This window comes from Gymnoscopelus microlampas, assembly GCF_963454915.1.
Source record: "Gymnoscopelus microlampas genome assembly, chromosome: 9".
Taxonomy (NCBI): Eukaryota; Metazoa; Chordata; class Actinopteri; order Myctophiformes; family Myctophidae; genus Gymnoscopelus; species Gymnoscopelus microlampas.
This window is the reverse complement of record NC_139946.1, coordinates 37,123,186-37,148,160: the sequence shown is the minus strand read 5'-3', so window position 1 is coordinate 37,148,160 and position 24,975 is coordinate 37,123,186. Positions and strand designations below refer to the sequence as shown.

The 24,975-nt window shown below is 41.3% G+C and overlaps 1 protein-coding gene across 1 annotated transcript in view; it reads right to left on the bottom strand.

Moving 5' to 3' along the window:
- Positions 1-4,048: 4,048 nt before the first annotated feature.
- Positions 4,049-24,975, bottom strand: part of cacna1ea (calcium channel, voltage-dependent, R type, alpha 1E subunit a) — a gene marked incomplete at its 5' end in the record, with an annotated part of 151,689 nt that continues 130,762 nt past the window's right edge. Inside the window, 19 exons of the mRNA XM_084066543.1 lie at positions 4,049-6,858; positions 7,188-7,345; positions 7,652-7,823; positions 8,922-9,053; positions 9,246-9,393; positions 10,069-10,175; positions 10,476-10,576; positions 10,698-10,805; positions 11,032-11,137; positions 13,182-13,278; positions 14,648-14,775; positions 16,242-16,416; positions 17,635-17,726; positions 18,021-18,206; positions 18,521-18,604; positions 18,711-18,821; positions 20,447-20,611; positions 21,775-21,976; positions 24,466-24,603. Of these exons, the coding sequence (XP_083922669.1) occupies positions 6,298-6,858; positions 7,188-7,345; positions 7,652-7,823; positions 8,922-9,053; positions 9,246-9,393; positions 10,069-10,175; positions 10,476-10,576; positions 10,698-10,805; positions 11,032-11,137; positions 13,182-13,278; positions 14,648-14,775; positions 16,242-16,416; positions 17,635-17,726; positions 18,021-18,206; positions 18,521-18,604; positions 18,711-18,821; positions 20,447-20,611; positions 21,775-21,976; positions 24,466-24,603 (2,971 nt within the window). The 3' untranslated portion in view covers positions 4,049-6,297. The remainder of the gene's footprint in view (positions 6,859-7,187; positions 7,346-7,651; positions 7,824-8,921; positions 9,054-9,245; positions 9,394-10,068; positions 10,176-10,475; positions 10,577-10,697; positions 10,806-11,031; positions 11,138-13,181; positions 13,279-14,647; positions 14,776-16,241; positions 16,417-17,634; positions 17,727-18,020; positions 18,207-18,520; positions 18,605-18,710; positions 18,822-20,446; positions 20,612-21,774; positions 21,977-24,465; positions 24,604-24,975) is intronic.

Below are 24,975 nucleotides of genomic sequence, written 5' to 3'. Positions count from 1 at the left end.
CTGCCTACATATATGCCAAACTATCATGTCTGTCCACACAAACTCAAATAAGTCCAAATAAGTATGTTTTTTTGTTTTTTTTCCATAAATCAGTGCTATTGGACACCCTTTACGTCTGTGTGTTGGTAAAAACAAATATTGAACCAATGAAAAGTATTAAAAAGTGCTTCTGACAAAAGCAGCTAACTCCATTGGATCCTCAAACTTTCTGCCAAACCAGCTAACTCCAGCAAAGGGGGTTGGAGTTAGCTGGTTTAGCAGACTCCAGGCTCCACCCCCTTTTGACCTCCAACCTCATTGTGAGCTTGGAGGTCCATTCAGCTGTAATATCAATGATGAACAAAACCTCCTCGCTCCATTTTTGTTTATTTATTTATTTATTTTTTCATTTCCTGAACAATTAACATTTTGGAGTTAGCTGGTTCCTGCCGGACTGCAGAGATATATTTCTGCATTAGTAAATGTGTGTTAACAGATATTTAATTTGAGTATAAATTATACATACTTTATTTTTTTTTATATATATAGGCTACAGTATGTACATTTAAAATTTTCGTAGGAAATCCAAGGTGGCCGCAAAGATGTCCACCAAACGCACCCATGGGACAATATATTTCACGTTGGGAACATACACATTTGTGTTACAAAAGTTACAATATACCCATGGGGACATTTTCCTACCCAACTCCCCTCAGTCTCTATACTATCCTAAACCATAATCTTTAATATAAAATAAGATAAATGTAATTCAATTTAATTATGAATGTTATTTTATTCATATATTTGTATTTCTATGATAAACAAAAATGTTTTAATGTCAGTTGGATAATGTGAGAAACATTGGTCAATTTTACAATTAACAACATTCCAATTACCATTAGTGGCAATTAGAATTTCAATAGCCAGGAAACAATCTGCTTTTTCCCTCTCATCTGCTATTCTTTATTCCAAGATAATATTGGGGACTCTACCACTGATCTATACACTTAATAGTGATCTATATACTTACTCAGGGCCAAAGGCTATGGCTGTAGGTAGGAACAGCGTAGCATACTGTCCTATCTCATATGCTGGACAGCCACGTTCATCCTCTGTTGATGTAACATTGTAATGATTGACTGATTCCACACTCAACAGCTTCATCAAATCCACTTCTGGAAGAAAATGAAATAAAATAGCCATTAACAGCATGCATTTCATGAAAATAAGGTTTTATGAAAGAGACAAAAAAACATAATTTAGAAGCAATCTATATCCAGGTTGAGGCAATATCAGAAGATCTAGGCTTCCAGTAGAGCTACCATACATGTTCAAAAGAAGCAAACTTCATGCAAGCTGTAATCATACAGTACAATGACCTGGATCAAAAAAGGCAATACTGCAGGAACCAGGGAATAGATGAGGAAAAACAAGCTTCATCTGTTCATGTTCTCCCACATCTGTGTGGCCAGTGTGTTGCCAAAGCAAAACTATTCTGGGTTATTGGACCAGCTTACTATTCCACCTATGGAGGGCTTGGCTGCTATCAGCTGGAAAAGATTAAAGGCTTGGAGGATTGTCCATTTAAACTAAACCTGTCTGTGTGGAATGTTGAACAGGAGTCATACCAACAATGAGGATGTCAGTATACTATGATGGAAGATGTATGCACCAGCTGAATGGCAGCACAACAAGGCTTTTTCTACATATCTATATTGGACAGCTGGAAGCAAGCAGGTAATAATTGCATGCTGATTATCAGGGGGTAGACAAAACAGAATTGTAAATCATATCAACCTGCTTCTGGTTGATTGGCAGAAGTTCATAATTCATAAGTATGTTTAACACTTTGAGAATTAAGCAAATGTAAAGTGAATTATAAATCGAATCTATTATTAACTAGAAAATGTGCTCCTCGGAGCACAAGTCTCCGCCAGCAAATATTGGAATTTATTCCAAGATTGGAACTTTGATGATAGTGTGTACGTCAGATGGCACATTGACTGCATTACTGTGGATTGCCTTGAACTTGTTGGCAACTTGTTGGCAAGCCAACAAGTTTCATGAAGGCAATACGTTACGTTGACTTACCAACCTTTCCTCTAACGGGTGCAAATCCTGCAGTTCTCGGGGTATGGCATCCAGTAATAAGTTAGCCCATAAGTTGTTCTCGGGGTATGCCAGTGTGTCTACATAATGTATTGCTCCGCCATTTCTCAGCCATTTCGTGATTATTCCTGTCTTACCTCACTTTGAAAGAGACCAAGACTCTTTCAAAGTGACACATCTATTTATAGGCTGCTATACGTCATGCGTCTCACTAGCCAATCAGAGCACACTCTTTCAACGTATTGTCACGTGTCACGTGAGGCTTGACCAATGTTAGCTTGGCCGAGGGGGGACGGACGGAAAGTGAAAACATAGTCTCCTGGCGGAGACAATAAATAAGTATGCTTTGTATAAATAGCCTATGCGATGAGATCATCTACAGCCATACCACTAGGTTAAGAAAGCTTGCTCAATTAAGCCAATATATTACAGTACATCCAAGCATTTCTACATATTGCACTGTCCACACATTTGGAAAGTGCACTTTTGTATGCTGCAGATGTTATTGAACCTCTAACTAAACATTCAACTCAGTCTTGAGATAATTATTACAAGATCAATCACAGTTCCAAATGTACTGAATTAAAAACTATGAATGATGGTTTCAATAACAAATCTGAGTAGGAGTTCTGGAACAACTTCACCTATGTTTCCTTGTTAGGAAAACTGGAGGAAAATATCCCAGTGACAATGGTTAGTATTTTAGAGAACAACTGTATTGTAGAGTTATAGGATAACCCTGATGAAGGCAGCATAGGCAGAAACATGTCGTGTTTACAATGAAGTTGTTCTCTACAACTTGGAAGTGTTGCTGGAATATGTAACCACTTCTGACATTAGACACGTTGTGAACTTGTAGATCGGCTATTTTTGGCGAAGAGATTTTTTGTAGACTGACATTCCTTTTCCAAGTACAGAGCCAACTCAGGTCTAGTTTGCTACGTCTAGATGGTTTAAGTGGCTGCAATGCAGTGTTACATCTTTACCATTGCCATCAAATAAGGATCTGACATTCAGGTTCCTCTTACCTCTCACTCTTGGCCATTGAGCATTTCCTCTGTTCCTCCATTCCCGCTCCTCTGTTTTAGGACGAACACCACATGACCATGGTGTGGAAACATCTGGAGACAGTCTTTCTGTTCTGCTCACTAGAGACAGGCAGGATTCTACCCACAGAACCAGCAGCAGCCTGGCATATAATAGCGTCACAGTCTTTCTCGAAGACCTCACATGAAACAATACTTTGCAGGGCATGGAGCCTGTCCTGTCCAAACAGCAGGACACACTAGAAATTGTAAAGCTGAAAAAGGGTCTCCTCATCATGAGCTTCTCACTGGACCGGCAGAGATGGACTGATGCTGGCGACAAGATGCTGCTGAGGACCAAAGGGTTGGGCATTACTGGCATCCCAGTCTTCCTTCCTCTCTCTCGCTCTCTCTCTCACACACACACGCACACACGCACGCACGCACACGCATAATACACGCTGCTCAGATACAGATCGTTCACAAACAACCTAGAAATCTCACCTACTTCTCTGCTGGGTTTCTCGCCCGCTGGACCTTTCTCACCTGGTTATTTGGGGTCGGTACACATACAGGGTTAGGTAGGTGTACTCAGTCTCTCTCACACTCACATGCACGGACGGACGTTTGCACGCACACAAGCATCTGGAAAGTGGATTCAGCCAAAACCATGAAATTTCACAATATCATAAAACACATCTGAAGCAGTGTTCTGTGATTTATCTCATATAGGAACGCAGGCTATTCTTCTATTTTGTTCATAGCTGGCAACAGCGATTGGATCTAATCTACTGTACCTTCTAAAGAACAGATGAAACTTACTACTGGGAAATGCAGCTTACATTGAAAGTATTCAACTGTGGCTGTATCAGCTCACCGAAAAGGGGGATGTTATTCAATAAAGACAAGTTAACTTTCTTTAATGGTCCTTTAACACAGATATGCAAACACTTTGTCAAAGTCAGGGACAGTCATCAAGATTGAAATACAATATAAACAGTGCAATAAATTAGACATGGATTTATCTATACAGAGTATCCTACATATTTACCAGAAAGCTTCTCTATCCAGGCTCAAAAGGGAACTCTTTGGGTAGGTTTCCCCAGGCACAGGTTAGGCTGTTAGGTACAGATTCAGATTAGGGTTAGTTCTAGGCCCTAGGCTGCACTGTACATGTTAAGCACAACCCTAAAGAGTGCAGGGTAAATCCTAACTTTTATGTTGTATGCATTAAGCACACGTAACGTACTGTAACAAGTGGGAACAACCCCCTGGCCTTTGAAACCATGGTCCTATATTCACATTTCAGAAACATGTCAAACTCAACATATTACAACACAGCAGCACATGATATAAATATACATAAATTATCTTCTTTTTTCTAAGGGGGAACAATCTGTTTGAAAGCTAGAATGTCTAAACGTGTTGATGAAGAACACTGGGATTGCAAAGCAAAAGTCTAGACGTTACTAGGATGAATAATTGCAATGTTGGTCTGTGTCAATGCATGGCTCACATTCATCATCACTGAATATAATGTAAAACACAGAGGTACACAGAGGTAAAACAAGACAAAATGAGGCATCCTTGAGATAGGCACGTCTTTCACCACCATCATCACCATGATCATCAGGGGAATGGCTAGGAATTTGGTCCCAATACGTCTCCCTTTAACAATACATCTAACTGATGACGCAGCAGCTCAAAGTACTAACATCATCGTCACCATGTTGGGATGTTTGCTACAGCTTGGAGCTGGAACAGCATCGACACTTAAAGCCAACTATCCAAAAAGACTGCCATGAGAGCAATATGGCTGTTAACATAAACAGTAGACATACAGTGCCAGGCTGCGCCTGTGAGTTTTCTTCTTAAAAACATCCATGTCGTTGAAACAATTTACTGTACATCACATACAGGACAGTTCATTTTAGTCATCATCATCGTCAAAAGAAGGCAACACATCCTGAAGAAGACACATCCTCGGTTCTATATATACAGGGAGAAAAAAAAAACATGGCTTCAGTCGACTCTCTTAACGCGACACCCGGGCGACACATAACATCGACAGTGGTTATCCAGCATGGGAACATTTTTAGCAGTCGCACACGCCTAGTCCCATTGGCAGTCATAGATGATGCCAATAACTGATGTGTTACGTTTTCCACTGGGCAAGGCCTTGTGGCGGTCTAGTGGATGGATATCATGTTTATTGTAGTCCAGTGCAGAGCAACGAGTGCCAAGAGACTAATTTGGTCCTTCCTTATCACAGATCACTTTGTTTTCAATCCATGGGAGTCCATACTGTAGGTTGAGCCGTGGAGAGACCGTAATCCTGCTTATTAATGCTGTCCCTGTCAGAGGGAATCATATACTAGTATCCTATCCAGTACAAACCATTGTTCAGTGTCCTGGAACACGTTGTCTGATTAACTTTGACACTAGAGTGCTGATCTGTACCTGTACTGTGCTACTTTAAATGAATCCTGTTCACATTGTCACGAGGGGATTAGCTATAGTTTGGTTCACGTAGTAGAAGTGATGTGAAAGTCCACTCCCATGATGAGATTCCAGACTGTACTATAAAATGCCCACAGACCTTGTGGATGCTTGCGTGTTGTAAACAGTATCATCCATTAGAGATATGACAAGTCATATGCTCAGAATCAACCCTTGGTTCATTACTAGTCATATCATTATGCACAGTACTGTAAGTGTTAACACTACACTTTTCAAGTGACCTGGAGATAAAAACCAAAGCCTAGAATGCATTCTTCATATGACAGTTTTACATGCTACTTGTACGTTCACCAAAATGCAGTTACATCAGTTTCTCTGGTCCAGTGATCACCTATGACACCTTTGTTGTTGCCATGTTTAGTTCATATAACAATCAAGACGGTAACTTGTGGGGGAACATTTGGCACTGTGTGTGTGTCTGCCTTGAGATACAATATTTGTTAGCTTGATTTGGCCAGAGGATCCATTGAAAACACAGGCGTACAGTACATTATGCACAGCCACACATGCACGAATGTACCCGCGCAGACATATACTATGCCCACACGCACGCACACACGCACACACAGACAAATATCTATGTTCCTTTTTACTTCAAGTGATGGGGTGTGTTTAATGTGATGGGGATTCTGTCACTTTACTTCCTTGTCCTACTCTCTGTGTCCTAGCATCTGTCGTCCTCATCTGTGTCACTCAGCAGCTCGCCGGCACCTCCCGAGCTCGCCTGACCGAGCTGTTTCCGGAAATGCCCGTTTGGAACCTGCCAGGAGTGTCTGAGCTGAGGTGCCGAGCTTATAGCGTTGGCCCGCCCCAAACTGGTCGCTATGGCGGCCTCAAAAGTCAGCGTCTCCTGCCTGTCGCCCGCCTCGCCACTCTGGAAGTCAGCATGGAAGGGGAGGTAGGGTTCTGAGATGTAGCGGTGAGGAGACGGGTGGCTCACACCTGAACCTCCCTGACTGCCAGAGGATCCCTGAACTGCAGCCAACGGCCCACCCTCCCTCTCAGACCTCCATGGGGCGGTGTCTGTCAAGCCCCCAGGGCCATCCTGAGGCTGGGTCTGGCCCTCCGACGTGACTGCCTGTGGGGGAGAGGGGTGGGCGCGGCAGACGAGGGGGGAGTAGGAGATGTGTGGCCGTGGCCGAGAGGGGGTCTGGGGCAGCTGGCGCCGACCACGAGGTGTACTGGAATCTGAGGCAGAGTGGGCGGGGCTCCCTGATGTGTTACCCTGCAGGGACCAACGTGGACACATACAAGGACATGCACACGTACACGTGTACACGTGCACACACACATACACACAGAAACCACACACAGAAAGTTACGACAGAATGACAGAATGAAACTGTGCTGTCTACGGCTCTAATTTCAAATGACGGTACTGTAGCCTAAAGCCTGATTTAAACTTCGATATATGATGGTGTCCCATGCCAAAAATAGCTGATCTACAAACTCACGCGTTGTGATGTGAGTTTGTAGTTCGGCTATATCCGGCGCAGGACCTCAGCGTGAAACAAAGAATAAATCAGCCTTAATTGTCTTCTATTATAAACCCACCTGTCTCTGTAAGGCATGTGTACGGCTCTCGCTGGGCGAACGGGACTGTCTGCTTTCACATGATTGGTCCTGGCTGCGTTCCTCGGAATTGCAGCGTGACACATCAGGAGACAACAGGTGACGTCTCTCCTTAGAGCGACCCCTTTCATGAGCCCCCCCTGCTGAGATGCAGGGCACATTTCACTACACAGCAACATCCATTCATTTAACTTTGAAAGTAATAACAACTCTTTGGCCTTCGGAAAATTATGGTGAGAATGGTCCCAATATTTGGCTTGGGCTTCCACTTGGGCTTCCACCAATGCTACAAACGTAAAAGACAAACATCCCTATACAAGATAACATACAAATATGTTAATACGTTAAAACATACAACATGGTTCCAAAAGCAAATAAAACAACAAGATCCACACAATCCTCTTAATTAAAAACAAACACTTTGAATAAACCATGTATGTTTCAAATTTGTGGATGGTGTAACTGACCCCTGTAGCTCCTCTGACGTGGTCGATATGTGTGGTCAGGACTTATTTTCTCCAGAGAATGCTCTTCCTGCCACAGGCCGTTCACACACTGGTCTCCAATTGTGGAGAAGGAGCGCTTCATCAGCTTACTGTCTGCTGCCAGTGTCCCTGACTACATATATAGAGTAAATACATACATACATACATACATAAATTGCATACATTGTTCTGCCCTGGCAATTGCGTCCATAGCAAAGCTTAGACAGACAGCTTACAAAATGAAGATCCAGTCAAACTGTTTTCCTCAGAGTATAGCTTTACTGGGAGGTTCATCAATTTTGTAAAACTGAAAACATAAACAGAGAATATTTATTTTTAGCGTAAGTCATGCCATTGTAACATTTGTGACAATTAAATAGCTTTAGTTACAATTTGCTTTTTAAACCATTTTAACAGTTTATCTACTTTAAGTATTTTAACCTTTGTGTTTTTAACCTTTTACAGTGCAGTCACCCAGGTGAGGTATGTATTAAAAAACATCTAAGTATAGAACATATTTTCCTTTCAGGTATGTGGCAACATGGAAAACAAAGACAAAGAATTATTTTAAGTCAAACTCAATATCAAACAAATATCATCTACTCTAAATAATTTTGTCATTTATGGCACATTTTGTCATTTATGGCACTTTTAACTTTCTGATACTCCAATTTACTCCAAGGTTTGGACGCGTAGAAAAACAACTGGATTTGCACACACTGCTTGCATTCACATACATTTCAAATGTATGTAATATCACAGCCATTCTAGGGCTAGTTTCTATCTATGTTCAAGTAGCTCAGAATGTAATGGAGGATAAAGAGGGAAGTGAAACTACAAACGACTCTAGTGCAGTACCATACCCTGTCAATAGAGGGCAGTCGCTACTACCTCACTGTAGTCAGAATCAATGTAAGGAGACTGTATAAGAATGCTTATTCATGGAGAATGTACTCAATAAGATTATTATTTCAACAACACAAGAATAATTCACAACACAAGAATAACTTTTCCAGGAGGCAGAACATACATACACATAAGTATGTAAATTAAATATTGTTATGCGTCGAGGAATACACATAAGACATAAGCTATTTTCCCCATACTTTATACTGTATACAATCTCCTTACATCAGAGCAATGGGATTTAGGTTCAAAATCTGCCAAGTTTTGTACAGTATAAGTGAAAAGGTAAAAGGATTAAGAGCAGCATAATCATAGTGTTTATTACCTGTGCATCAACAGCCAGCCTGGGCATGGAGGAGGCTCTGATAGACGCTGTCCTCCCAGGCGATTTAACAGCCACTGCTTCCTGTCTGGCTGCTTGGCAAATCACCCGGTTATACTCCACTACCTCTGGTACCTGCACACAAATGCAATAGAGGTTATACTCCACTACATCAGGTACCTGTACACAAATGCAATAGAGGGGTTCTTCTGTCTTCTCTACTGCTAAGGCCTGAGGTTGCACCAAAGACAGCCAATCTGCAAGCTCACAGTAGACTAAGTTAGGTGTGCAGATGCTCTTCTTGTCTTGGTCAGATTGACCCCTTACCAGTGTGTGTAGGTGGTGGTGGTGGAGGTGATAATGATGGTAAGGTAGATGGTAGTCCACCTCCTCCTCCTCCTTCTCCATGTTGTGAGCCAGGGGCTGCAGGAACATATCCTGAGGAGAGATGGGGCTCAACGCCATGAAGCCTCCTCTGGTGGATGAGCATGGAGGGAGATTCAGAGAAAGCATTGTGTCCATGAGCGAGGCATGCAGACAAGAAGCCGCCATGTGACAGGAAAACATGTAACGCGGTGCCTGATTTATACTTGGTTGCGCGCCGTGTTGCACACTGAAAATGACAGATTTACAAGCTCACAATACGTCACACTGCTATGCGTTGTAAGCTTGTAGATCTGCTATTTTCAGTGTGCGACCCTGGCAAGCAACTATGCATAATTCAGGATAAGTCCCAATACCATAAAACATATTTAGTACTTCGACCAACACCGCAGTTAAAGCTTCAATCCATAACTTTTATGATAATGTCCTATACAGTAGGCTACCTGGGATTCAAACCTGGGTCGCCTATAACATGAGTGACCAAATTCTCTGCCGAGAGGCAATCTCTGCAAGGCCTTATGAACTTCAGGCAGTGCCACTTGTCAACCAGTAGGTGTCCTACCCAACATTAGGGTCTAAATTTCTCAATGGAAGACTAGGAAGACAACCTCCAACTACTGCAGAGGTGTTACAGTTATATTATATTAAAATACTCTACCATATAGATTGGTTAAAATAATGTTTTATTTATAAAAAAAACAAGTTCTGGATTGCAGCTTTAAGCCTATTTCATCCTATGAGAGAAATGAAAAGGTCTTGGAGTTACAAAGCAGATCCAGCACTGTGTGTCAGGAAGGGAAGGGCTTTGGCACTGCACAAGATGTCCTGAGGCAGAGAAGACGCATCCATACGCTGGAACATAGGAGCATGTTTCTAAAGAGAAGACATGACATACAAGACATGTATTAGAACCTCAAGCATGGAACATTATTTGTAATGAGGATATAGGACGTCAGAGGGCTCCACATCAAACCGAATATGACTGAATCAGATACAATCTACTGTATAAAATGCCAACAAGAAATCTGTCACAATTTACACAACAACAAAAGGACATAACGAAATGAAGCAACAAAACAAGCAAGATATAAACCAACAACACAGAATTCAGAACAGTCAGATCAGAACAGAAATTAAAGGAAGAGTTGAATCCAGATGAGTGCAGTACAGTACCTGTTCTTCTAGCTGCTGTTTGAGCTTCTTGGCCTTGCTCTGTTTGTAGTAGTCCATGATCATCATAGCTGCATAGATCTTCCCTATGGTCATATCACTGGCTGGAAGAGAGAGAGAGCAAGAACACAGTGTAAATGTATGTATTATGTACACTCTGTGTGTAAAGATGTAATCAAATGAGGAAAACTACACAGCAAAAGTGTGAGTTTAAAAATGTGACACCTTTATGAATGGGTACCAGGAGGTCTAGAGTCTTCTGAGAGAGATGAGGCCAGATGATACTGATCTCCTTCTGCAGGTCAATGTCCATCTGACCTCGGTCCTCTCCTCCTGGATCACATGCACGCACACGCACACGCACACACACACACACACACACACACACACACACACACACACACACACACACACACACACACACACACACGTGTCATTGTTGATGGTGAAGAGGGCCTTCAGATACACTCTTTTCAGATACTAATACTTTATCCCATATACACAATCCACTAACTGTATACTTTTCCTTCGTGACATTTTTACAGCACATCAGTCTAACCTCTGGCGATCTTGACCTCCAGGGCGGTGCGGATGAGGGCCATGAGCGTGGAGGTAAAGTGAACGGACATCCCCGCATCTACAGGCATGTTCATCAGAACCAACCTCTGATAGCATGAAGGACAGGAGATACCATTAGTCACATCTCGTCAACTACCACTGCTACTGTACACAATGAAAATGTGAAATTAACACTCCAGATTCTACTCTGTACTCATAAGTAAAGATATAGGGTGCATATTTGTATAATTCATTGATAAAGCTATTTGTTAAAAAACAACATCACTGTTGATCATTTATCTCTATGAAGGGTTTATTTCAATTTAAATTGAGATACAATATGCTTTCTGAAGACATGCTTTTTTTTGCTTGAGTGTGTTAAAATACTGAAACACCAATAAAGACTCACATCACAGTGCATGCAGAAAAATAGTAGCCTACTGTTCATCTCTGTTATGAGGCCAACTGCACATGCAACTGGGAGACTCACGCACTCAGAAACACAAACATGCAGATGCACAACAAATACTCTACACGCACGCACGCACGCACGCACGCACGCACGCACGCACGCACACGCACACGCACACACACACACACACACACACACACACACACACACACACACACACACACACACACGAAACATGGAGGCACATGCAGATGCAAAGGAAGAAACAAAGAATGAGAAATGAAAAGCAATGTCAACATTAGACAGAAAAACGTTCTCTAATGACAAGTCTTAGCTTCCGCATTTTTGTTCAGATGTACTGACTGCTTTACAGTTACATAATCCACCAACAGGCCCTTTTCCTTAACGACAACAACAACAACATACATGGACATCCGAGTTCTCTGCCAAAATGAAAAGCCATACAAAAACTGCCAAAACAATGGCTACAGCGTTCACCATCCATCCGCCAATAGAAAGTAATTGGAATATAAGACTATTTAAAAAGGCAATACTATGTAATATTTCTATAATGTATAACAACAACGAAGAACTAAACGAAATAAAAGCCGTATCCAATGTATGGCACACAAAATTATGTTTAGAGAGCTTATCGTCACTGACTGAATGATGAAGGCAGCGCCTGCCTGTCTATGTCCTGCCATTTGATCTACCTTATAGGCCAACTTGGAAGGGCATTTCTTGCCAAGGCCAAGAGGTGGCGACATGTTGGTCAACATCTCATACATTTCAGTGTAATGGATACGACCACTGGGGGTGCCAGGGAGCCATGAAAATGAGGACAAGGAGGAAGGATGGGCAAGAGGAGGAGGGGAGAGGAGAGGGGGAGGAAGAACAGAGGGGCAGGGGGGGACAGTTGGGTGGAGAAGGAGGATAAATTGAATAATATCAGAAGAGTGTGTGTGTGTTGGGGGGGTATGCATTCCAGAGGAACGGAAGGGGGAAAAAGAACACAAGAGAGGGAAGACAGACGTAAATGGATGGAGGAGATAAAAGAGAAAGGATTATTTCATGTCAGACAAAAGATGGGTAAGTATTCTTTCTATGCTGCCGGCAGGGCATAGAAAATCTAGGAGAGGAGAAAAAGCCTTGGACATGATGAGAAAAAGGAATGACAGTCTCACTGGATCTTGTACATTAACACTTACCTGCTAGATGTGTGTGTGTGCGTGTGCGTGTGCGTGTGCGTGTGCGTGCGCGCGCGTGTGTGTGGGCGGGCGAGGGTGTGTGTGTGCGTGTGGGTGTGTATGTGTGTGGGTATGTGTGAGTATGTGTGAGTGTGAGTGAATATTAAATAACAGCCGCACCACCACATCCAACAGGTAGAAAGACACAGGCAAATGAGGCAATCATAAATTGTAACACCAATCCCTTCAAAGGAACACGTCACATGGTTTTTGACTGCCTAGGTCGCTTTGACAAAATGTAATTTCTGGACATTCATTCATCCGTGAGGATGCATTTTTTAATTCCCTTGTGCCTTAGTACCATGAGACTGGAACGCCATTCTTTGAGGGCAGAGCTGAATACCACCTCCACATTGTCTAAGAGGGTGGTGATGGCTGGGGAGGAAGAAGGGGGAGGAAGGAGGAGGGATAGGAGGAGGACAGGAAGGAAGGAAGGATCCCACAGGGAGACGGGCAGAAGAGGGATCTGGTGACATGAGAAGGAGGGCAAACCTTGCATGCCACCCTGTGGGGGCAGTTCTTTCCAAATCCCAGGGGAGGTGAGATAGCGCGTACAACATTGTACATCTCCTTATAGTGGATCCTACCACTGGGGAAGAACATACACGGCTTTAGTTTTCAATCCGAGTTTTACTTAGCTGTGCGCCGGATGGCACGCATTCACACAGCCAAGTATAAATCAGGTGTTAGAATCAAATACGTGGCTGGATGAGCCCTGAATGGAGGCCATGCTCCCTGAAGTGAGAAACCTGGAACAGTTAGTTTTAGTATGCGACAGTTGCATTAAGAAAACATACAAATAAATAGAACTTAGATAAAACAATTAGTGGCGGGCACAGAAAAGACACATTGATATGCTGTGTGCATAGCAATGATGGAATTGCTATTCTTGGCTAGTGAATTTAAGTGTAATGGTCCTTGCACACCAGGAGCGTTTATTTTGTGCGATTAATTCACATTAATTTAAACTGCTGTTTGTTTCATCAGTATATCCACACAGAATATGAATATTACACAGTGATAAAGCAAATAAATACAGTATTTTTCAAAACGAGGTTGATTTTTCACCATGAATAAAATGATCAACCTGTATGAATGAGCCATCATCAAAGGAATAGCTTGATGTGAAATATAATATAAGTCACACTCCCTCTGTGTAACAGTTAATTACCTATGCGAATATTCTAATAATTAGGGAGAATAGATAAATGGGTGAGATGATGCGTTCAACAGTGTTTCACATCTATTTCAAGGTGCTGAATGATTCAAAAGTGTGAATGTGATATTTTCACATCTATTCTTTAATGTTTCATTCAAGATAGAATATACTGTATGAACATTATATGAAGAAAAAAAGATCCACCTTCTAGCTGCCATTTCTTTTGCCTAAAACGACATGCCCAAAATCATGTCATTATAGGCAAAAGTCTACCAAACATTTCAAGAATGTTTTGATTTTTTTTTCCTTTCCTTTTCTTTTCTTTTTCAAAAATAACACATCTACAGAATAAGCTCACAACGCATTGTGATGCTATCGGCTATCTCAGGAGATAAAATAGGGCCTAAGTGGTTAATAGCCGGGATTTTAATTTGTGACCGAAGGCAGCAATGAGATAGTTATATATTTTTTTGATTTCATATGAAAGTAGAGGATCAGAGCAACAAAATGCGATATCACTTAGATTGACCCAATGATTTTGGAAGTACACCTTATAGAAATATGTTTCTGAAAACAAAAGTCATTTAAGCACTAGCAATAGGATCTGTTTGGCTGGCTTTGTTGGATAATGCTGTGTGTTAGGGGTGCATCATTGTTTTACCTTACTGGGTCAATGCATGTGTTCCATTACACAATATTGGTATCCCATTCATCACTCCTCTCTAACATGGTTTACGTATATTTGCATGACTCAATTATGCTTTTGAAAAACAGTTAAGAGAGACTGAGAGACACTGACCAGGCGGCGCGGTCATACTCTCCCCAGATGCGGACAAACTCATCCAGGTGATGAGGGCCCAGGATGGAGGAGTCCCTCGTCAGGTACTCAAAGTTATCCATGATCACTGCCACAAACAGGTTCAACATCTACATGGACCACAAACAGCACAGCAGGAACAGAGTGGACACGTGTGTGATGGATTAGAGAATCACAGGGTTTCAACAAACACATTTTTCAAAGAAAACTCTGCTGATTCCTGTTAAAAGCCTCCTTCTGATTTGCCTTTTACATAGATGGTACTTCACAACAGAAACGTTTTTCGTTTAAAGCACTATATTAGTACTATAGTACTGCTATATAGAGTGTATGTTCAGTAACTCCCCATCTCTCCAGATCTTTAATAAAGCGAAAATTAATTTTCAGGGGGGGTTGCAATTTTTCAGCCAAACAGCATTTATCAGCTTAAATTTGATAGTGTTCCAGCTCCAATTTTGTCTGCTCATTTATTTGTGTCACCACTTCCAATTTAACGTTTAATCTGCATCCTGTTTGAGTTCTCTCTCCTGATTGGATAAAATTGGTATGCTGACCTGAAAATTACTAAAGAGCTGGAGAGACAGGGAGACTCCCGCTACTGAACACACACTCTATATCAATGAGGACTGTATGAATATAGTTATTTAAAACTTATTTTAACAAATAATTATCACTTACACTACCTTTAATAACAAGGGGAGGAGTTCAAATGAAGATTCTTAAGCCTCAAGATAACAGAGTCATGAATTGTGCTAATCCAAAGGCAATAAACTTTGTTTAGCCTACTTTTCAAGTTTGTGTTTAGCTTTTTAGGGACTGCATATTTTTATTTACATTTAGTACACTAATAATTATATGTTTTATGCTTCCTTTTTCTGTGTTGTAGCTCCTGTGTCTTTGACTTTATGTTCTGCACTGATATTGTTATTTTTTCAGTGATATCCGATAACTGATTAACCCATTAAAACCGGGAAAGCATCTGTGTCATTTAGATGAACTTTAACAATTATTTTATACACTGCAAAAATAGCAGATATACAAGCTCATAGCGCGTCACTTCGTGCCGTGCTATGAGCTAGTAGACATGCTATTTTTCAAAGATTGTGAACACTTGCGACAAATCTTTGAATCAGATCGATACCGATACTGTTACCGATATTGCAATAAAAGTTTCCAGTAGGGTTTACCTTCCACCTGTTATACAGTAACTGTGATTCTGGGTGCAGATGAAGACTTCTAAAAACTGTGCATTCTTATTACCTGATTTAATAGGCACATAATGTGCATCAGTAGGCCTAATAAATAAAATAAATGTTACATCTTTAATAAGTTGTTTGAACTAATGTCATTAGTTCAAACAACTTGTGTATCAAACATGTTTGCTTTCATTCATTCGTGACCCTTTTGAAAGCTTCCCCAGAAAACACTGATTGCTTCTGCAGCTTTCAATCATCACAAAATAATGTTTCAGCTTCACATTCAAACTATCGACCGATACTGATGTGATGAATGATATTGTGCATCACTGTGTGCTGTAGTTGTTACATAAATGGGAGTTAAGTTCTGTCTCCCTTACCAAGAAGGAACTGAAGAAGATGAAGGAGACAAAGTAGAAATAGGCGAACTCTGACCCACAGCTCGCCTCCTGGTCAGAGGTCAGAGGGGCAGGGGGAAGAGATGGGTCCCCCTCACACTGCCGTCCCCCCAGACAAGACAGCATGATCTCCTGCCACGACTCTCCTGTAGCACTCCTGAGACACACACACACACACACACACACACACACACACACACACACACACACACACACACACACACACACACACACACACACACACACACACACACACACACACACACACACACACACACACACACACACACACTTTCTGTCATTGGATGTGGAAGTCAATCAGTCATTATCTAATCCTTCATCTTCATCTAACCTTACTCCTCCATGCCAAATTACTACTGGAAGACTACAGAAGCAGCTACACAGTAAAATCCCCATTGTTAATTTAACTCTGAGAGTGTACAAATGGAAACAAATGGGTCCATTAGGTTCCATTTCAACACTCTCAGAGTTACAGACATTTGGTCCATTTGTACAACTCTCTGAGTTAAAGGGATATTTCACTTTCAAATAAAATAGACATTAAAAAAAAAAAAAAAAAAAAATGAAAAAAGTATGTATTAGAATGTGTGAGGCGGCCGTGATTGTTTTCATTTTTATGTTCATTTAATTTGAAAGTAAAATATCCCTTTAAGGGTCAATTTTACTACAATTACAACCAATAGTATTCAGTAGGGTTGTCCGATATTGGCTTTTTTACCGATAACCGATATACCGATATTGTCCAACTCTTAATTACCGATACCGATATCAACCGATACCGATATATGCGGGGATTATTGTGATTAGGGTAAGCTCAAATTTCATATCACACACACCATATACAGTAGGAACTCCTGTAACTTATTTATAAAGTAAAAAAAAAAAAAAAAAAAAAAATTTTTTTTTTTCAAAAACCGATACCGATATTTTCCCGATATCAATTTTTATGCTAATATCGGCCGATAATATCGGGAGGCCGATAATATCGGGAGGCCGATAATATCGGACATCCCTAGTATTCAGAGCACATACTGTACCAGAATTGCATGAGGTTCTGGAATGTTACCGAATGTCTGTTGGAAATCTGGAAGTCTTTCATCTTAATTCCAAAAATACTAAGGCAGCTGGTTGTTGTTGAGGTATATGCCTAGTACATTTTCACATAGCTGGCATTTGTCCTCTGCATTTACTCATCCTAAGTGACTACTTGAAGATGCTCAAGCTAAATCTGTATTCTATCAAACACTGAGCAGGCGAGCGTTCAGCTTGAGAACAAGAGTAGAAATAAATAGGCATGGGGATTGGGGACACACAAATTGGTTAGTCTGTTAGAAATGTGTTTCTAACAGCCTACCTGAAGAGCAGCATCAGAGCACCGAGGAAGCTCTTGAAGTTGTTGTGTTTGTTGATATGAGTCTCTTCATCCAGCTTAATGTTCCCAAACACCTGATTCATATGAACAAAAAGACAGAGGTACAAAGATATTCACATAAAATACACTGACAGACTCAAAAGCACACACACAGAGATATAGTAACCCAACCAAAAATGGGTAGCCAAACATTGTATTCGTACAGACATACAGTCTAGAGAGAGACTGGCTTTCTGTAACCTTTATTTAACCAGGAGAAACCCCATTGAGTCTTAAAATGGCTCAAATAGGCAGCAGCGCAATTTAAAAGCACACAAGAGGGAAACAACACAATACATCATCACGTGTCTGCTCATGCGCCTCCTGACCTGCATGCCTATGATGGCATAGATGAAGAACAGCATGGCGATGAGCAGGCAGACGTAAGGCAGGGCCTTGAAGGATTGTACGAATGTCCACAGGAGGATGCGGATGGTGTAACCCTGTCTCAGCAGCTTGATCAGACGGGCCGCTCGGAACAACTTCAGGAAACTCATGTTGAACGTATCAACAGACTGGGAGCAGGATGCGGAGGGAAGGACAGAAAAAAGCATTGACAGGTATTATTTCCTGCGTAGCAACCGTGTTTTGCATGGACGCTGCTCGTACTGTATCATACTTCATGTTTAACGTGTATGTAATATGTATGAGAGAAAGAGAGAAAGTAGAGAAGAGATCAAAAAGTAGAGAGAAACTAAACTAAACTAAACTAAACTAAACTAAACTAAACTAAACTATATATTGCATAGCATATATTACATATTATTAGAGATCTGTCTTTCGTAACAAATCTTACCGTAAAGTTTTACCTTACTAATCCTATAATTACCTGCAAATCCACCACCACGATTTCAGTAATGCTGCCCAACACAGTGATGAAGTCAAAAATGTTCCACGTGTCTCGAAAGTAGTTCTGCAGAAAGAGGGGAGGTGTGATTGATGACCATTGCCAGACGCACAATGGTCGCGCTAGGAAATTGAGTTTGGCTGGAGATTGAGTCTGAGCCCGTTCCTCTCACCAGAAAGCCGAAGGCCATGATCTTGAGGACACACTCGACTGAGAAGAGAACAGTGAAGGCTGTGTTCAGGTGCTTCAGTACAGCCTCATAAGCTGGTGGGGCAGAGTAATACTGGAAACATAACGGGAAGAAGAGATTAAACTGCAAACAACAGACACTAGTAGGAGTGAAGAACTTTCCAGATTTTTTAATAACGTTTTGTTCATGATTAAAATGCCACTTAACCCATTCAATCCGTGTCATTTTAGATTTGAACCACTTTAACCATTATTTTATACTTTGGCTATAAAAAAAATAGCAGATATACAAGCTTGTAGATCTGCTATTTTTGAAAAATCGAGAAATCATGTGAAAATCTTTGAATACATATTTTTTTACATTTGTAGATCAAGATTAAAAAAAAATAGCAGATCTACAATCTCATAGCGCGGCACTCGGTGCCATGCTATGAGCTTGCATATCTGCTATTTTTGAATAGCAAAAGTATTAAATAATGGTTATAGCTAAAATCTAAAAGGACACAGATGCGTTCCCTGATTGAATGGGTTAATACGAAATCACTCTAGCCTTCTCCTTAGCTCCTGTTGTTGCTATTTCAAGCATTGATATGATGATTCTAGCATCTAGCACCACTTAAGCGCACCACTCAAGCACAACGCTACCTGCCTGTGTCGTCTTGTGACATGAGCGCCCTGATCACCAGCCCAGCACTCAGTGGAGCTACAGGTTGATGGAAGATTCCTTTTAGGTCCATAAATAGCCACAAACCCCCTCATCTGTGTCACTATAAAAGGGAGCCATTCCTCTGGGGGGTTGGGGGCAGCAGTCACAGTTAATGAGGTCAATGCTAAATAGCTGGCCCCTGGATATTAGAGATCAATATTTAATACAGGCTGAGTCACCCTGTATCCGTCTGTCTGCCTGTGAATCTGTAGGTCTGGCTGTATAACTAGCAGAGGTCGAGGAAAAGGCTAGTTCAGTGGCGTGCACAGACATTCTGAGGGGCAGGTGCTCAAGTAAATTATACTTTTTTTTGCTTCCTTGGTCTGACTCTTTTTCCCCTCTACACCTATACCTCTTTTCCAAAAATAGCCGATCTACAAGCCCACAACAACGCCTCGCAGCGCAGGGCTTGTAGATCTGCTATTTTTGGCTAAAGTTCTCCACAGAAAAGGGATGCTAGGTTTCGAGTGGTTACGGTAAAAAGAAAAATCATATCACATAAAGATTTGGCGGACCCCCTGTAGTAACTAACTAGCAGAGGTCGAGGAAAAGGCTAGTTCCAGGAATAAACATGTGCAAAAGAGCAATAAAAAAAAAAAGAAGAAGATCAACAGTCAATGCCCAGCGGAAAGATCAACACACATATGCATACATCATAGCTCATGGGAGGTGGCCCCACAGGCACAGAGATGAAAGTGTAAAGTAATTAGTGCCAACATCTTAACTAAGTGTAGAGCAGATGCCATATTTCGAGAGCTTTATAAGCACATTTTGTAGGTTAAGCTCAAACTTTTATTTTGAATTTGGAACTTTTGGTTCAAAGGGTAACTAAGCACTTCAGCATCATTGGACGGGGTCCATCTTCCCAATCTCAGAGTTAATTTAACAATTACTGCGTGGTCCTGAGCGGCGGCCCTTTTGTCACTTTGTTGTAGGAGTAGTCATAGTTACAAGAGAGAAAGTATCTGGGGATTTCCTCTGAGACGTTATCGACAATTGTGCAGCATCCTCACCTTCATCATTAGAACGATAGTGTTGAGAGCGATCATTGCCAGGACGGTGTACTCAAATGAGGGCGACACCACAAAGTGCCACAGACGATACTGGAAAGTGTGTCGGTTCTGGGGCATGTAACGGGTCAGAGGCTTGGCGCTGATGGCAAAGTCTATGCAAGCCCTCTGCAAGTGGAGAGAGAACAGGACAGAAATAATGACACACGTAAAGCCTGAGTTAGACTTGCAGTCGCGGCACGACGTATTGTGAGTTTGTACATCGGCTATTTTCGATGCGCAACACGGCGTGCAACCAAGGATAAATCAGACCGAACAGTCAATGCTGTCAATCTCTATTCTGTTTCATTTTTTGTCCTGACAAGGTTCTTTGGTTTTGTGATTATTTTTTGTCTTTATTTATGGAACAGATGGTCTATCTATTCTATTTGGGCTTTCAAACAGATCCGGGGTACGAGTGATCTGTTTTGTCTGCACAATATAGACAGCGATTTCAGCTGCAAAAAAAAGATAAATAAAGGACAGACAGGGAAGAGAGAGATGTTAGTGACTGTGAAATAACTCATTAGTAAATAAAGACACAAGAAAGTGCTTCATCCTTGAAGTGGGGTGAACTACACTTCATGGGAGATATCCTACAGGTCAGCATTAGCAGAGGAATCTCACAGTGTGGTAGGTTTCTTTTACAAGGATTTCTGTCTGTATGTTACATGTGATTTTTTCTTTTTGGTCTGTTAAACTGGAGTTTCCCATAAGACTTGCAGGCTCATTACAGAAACTGCCGTCAGCAGTTGTCAGTCCTGGGAGAGCAGAGTTAGCCATGATTCAGACAGCCAGGGTCACTGTAATGTGTGTGTTACATTCCACCTAGGTGACATGATGATAGCTAACATGTGGACTATAACCTGTCTACCTCACTATCGGTCGGTTGTGGCTTACCGCCAAGGTGTTTGAAGTTTGGAAATGAGAAAGAAAACGTTAGCATTTCACTTTTAAGAGCCACAATAAGCCATATGCAAGAAATCGTTTCAGCACTTTATGTTATGCATCATCCTACAAATCTTCTTTGTCAGTCTGTATGGTCGGCTACTCTGTCTACAAATTTGTCCACCAGAGGGTGCTAAGAATTGGGCAAACTGAAGCACAGCATATGACTCAATTATGCACACCTCTACAGTGGGTTGCCTTGTTTTTTAGTTTCTTTTATATGAGGTCCAGTTATTGTGTGTGTACATGTGTGAGTGAGGGTGAAAAAGAGAAAAAGAGTGACAGACAGAGAGAGAAGGAACCGAGACAGAGTGTTCTACCCCCCTCTCATATATCCCCATCACCTCATTCTTCTCCAGGCTGCACTCCTCCATCATCTTATCCCCCTGTTCCTGGAACGTGATGATGATGAGTGCCACAAAGATGTTGACGAAGAAGAAAGGGAAGACAACAAAGTAGATGACGTAGAAGATAGACATCTCCATCCTGTTGCCACGGCTGGGACCCCTGTCCTCCTCAGTCACGTCAACAGAGTGCTGGAGGACCCTGGAGGAGCAAAGGAAGGATAAGACTAAGAATAACAACAAAGAATGACAAAGAATTGAATGCAAATTTGACATCACAAAAGTCAAACACACTGTAACATGGAGAAAAACAATCAAAAGAAACGTCTTGCACAGCTGGTTTAAATGATCACTAACAGAAGACTAAGCGCTGTGACAGTACAAGTATACTGTGACATCGCAATTTTTTCCACAAATTTATGTGGAAAGAACTTAAAGGGTCTACACCATGAATTTTTAACTTCTTCATTTTTGTGTGTTTTTGGTCTCCCCCACCTCTCTTCTGTTCCAAAAAATACCCGACTTCGAGCATGCAGGCTTTCATAGGCTATCTGTGTTTTTTATGTAAATTGGTCTGAAAACAGTCCGTCAGATTTGTTCCCCCTGCCTACGTCACGTCAGGGAACAATTCCTCCCGTTTTTCAGTTCCACCCCCCCCAAAAAAAAAAAAAAAAAATCTTTAAAAAAAAAAAATCATTTTCTTATTTTTTTCATTTCTTGAAACACACAGAACCAGGAGATAACATGCATACAAACTGGCTCAATAGCGCCCCGTGCCAAACAGGACAATGTGGTATTGCAGGTGAAAGTGCTTTATAAGCCAGAGAGAAGTTAGTTGGAATGAGTATATCTGAGGCTTGATTTAGGCTCAAACCTTTTGAAAAACGTTTGAGGGACATAAACAACATATTAAATATTATTATTATTTTTCAAATTCATGGTGTAGACCCTTTAAGAAGTAATGCTACTTGGCTTGAAGGTCCGCTCCGCATCTTGGGAGTCTCTAAGCATGCCATCAGTCTGAAGATGTTACCTTATGGGTTGGCCAGATGGCAGGCAGATATCTAAGCTCATAGACAATTTACAGTAGCATTGGGCACAGGCGAATTTCAAACACGTCAAACGTGCCGCAGCAGATCTCGGCCAAGATCATCAACAAGCACATGCTCTAGAGCTGCTGTTGGCAGTGCAACCTACCATCAATCATATTTAGATCCTGTCTAAACTACTGAGGTTCAGAAGTGTTGTTTATTTGGTTGAGGTGGGTTCCAGTGACAATCTGGCATTCAGAGGATTTTGTATTTTATTCCTCCATACATCATTTAACTAACGCTGCACTCATGTAAATGTTGATCGTGTTTGTGCTTTTGCCTGTGTCTGTGTGTGCTTTTCATTTATGCAACCAGTAGGCTAAGCTCATTTTCAAAATCACCATCATGGTGGCACTATACCAGCCCGTTTTATGTTTTGGTCTATAGTATCTCTTGAACAGTAGGTCGTACAATAACATTTGGGCTACGTAAGCAGCTACCTTGGGTCCTGGCTGCAACCCACCACGTACATAGCCCTTGGTAGGCCTCCCGTCCTGTCCGAGATATGCATTCCACGGTGTGGGATATATATTTTTGTAATGTTTTGTTTTCATCCTCACTGACTCAAGAAAATACACAGCTGAACATTCAAAAGAGTGTTAATCAATACTAATGAAAATTAAAAGCTTGAAAGAGGACATTAATCCATTAAGACCGGGAAAGCATCTGTGTCATTTTAAGATTTCTTTAGCTATTCAAAAATAGCAGATCTACAAGCTTATTACACGGCACTGTCTGCTTTTTTTGAAAAATCGTGAAAATGTTTGCAAATCTTTGAATATCTATATATTTTTTAAGTGAACATCTATAACTCCAATCTTTGCTTCTGGGGGTCCCTGGAACAAAATATTTTGAGATGGGGGTACGCGGCCAAATACATATCGAAAAATGTTTTCTAAATCCTAACAGTATGTTGCTATATCAGTGGTGCTCCAACCTTTTCACGTCAAGGACCCCCAAAATGATGTGTATTTAATTTAATTTAAAAATATATATATATATTCAAAGATTTGCAAAAATGTTCCCGATAAAAAAAATAATAGCAGATATACAAGCTCATAGCGTGGCACTATGTGCCGCACTATAAGCTTGTAGCCTGGGTGCCAGCCTGCTTCGCTACGTTCGGCGGATTTTTTTTTCTCTCTGCGCTTCTCAGTCTGGAATGCCTCCTATCTCCAGGAGGCGGGACACAGCAGCCAAGGTTCGAAACCTACCGTGGCTTCTGATTGGTCTGTGGTGCGGGGCGGGACAAAAAAAACGGTGTGATCGTTTTGATTCGTCATTCGTTTGAACAACATCCAATCAGCAACGACGTTGCCTAACGTAACATATGTAGTTCCAGTGTAGTTCTACAAGACGAGTCAATCGGGGGCATTCCAGACTGAGAAGCGCAGAGAGAAAAAAAAATCCGCCGAACGTAGCGAAGCAGGCTGGCACCCAGGCTAATAAGCTTGTATATCTACTATTTTTGAATAGCCAAAGAAATCTAAAAATGACACAGATGCTTTCCCTGTCTTAATAGATTCATTTTGGCCAAACCAACTGTATTTTGTCATCCAGATGAAATGATAATTAATCCAGTGGTGTGCCTATGACTCACTGAGGCCATCCCTCTCCGGTGGACACAGTAAAGAGCGTGAGCAGAGCCCAGATGACGTTGTCATAGTGGAACTCGTGTCTCTTCCAGTCTCTCCTCTTCACCTCCTTCTTGTCCTTCCCGTAGTCGATGTAGTAACCCCTGAAGGAGCAAAAAGTAAAGGAGTTTTTAGCTTTTAGACTACAAGCTCACACAATAAGCTAACAACACTGATGCGTTGTGAGCTTGTAGATCTGCTATTCTCGGAAATGTTAAGATTAAGAACATTGATAAACTGAGAAACTTTTGAAAATTTGACCCAAATAGGGGCCAGGGTTAATGGGGTTCACATACTGTAGATTTCAAATTAAACTGTTAAAAGTGTGATATCATCAACAGTATATCATACAGTGTACATTTACAAAAGGTTGTATTTAATTCAGTCTGACCAGAATAAACAAATCCCCACCAGCAATAACAAATTAATGACATATCAAAAGCAGAGGCATGGATTTCGCGCCCCATCCCCCCAGC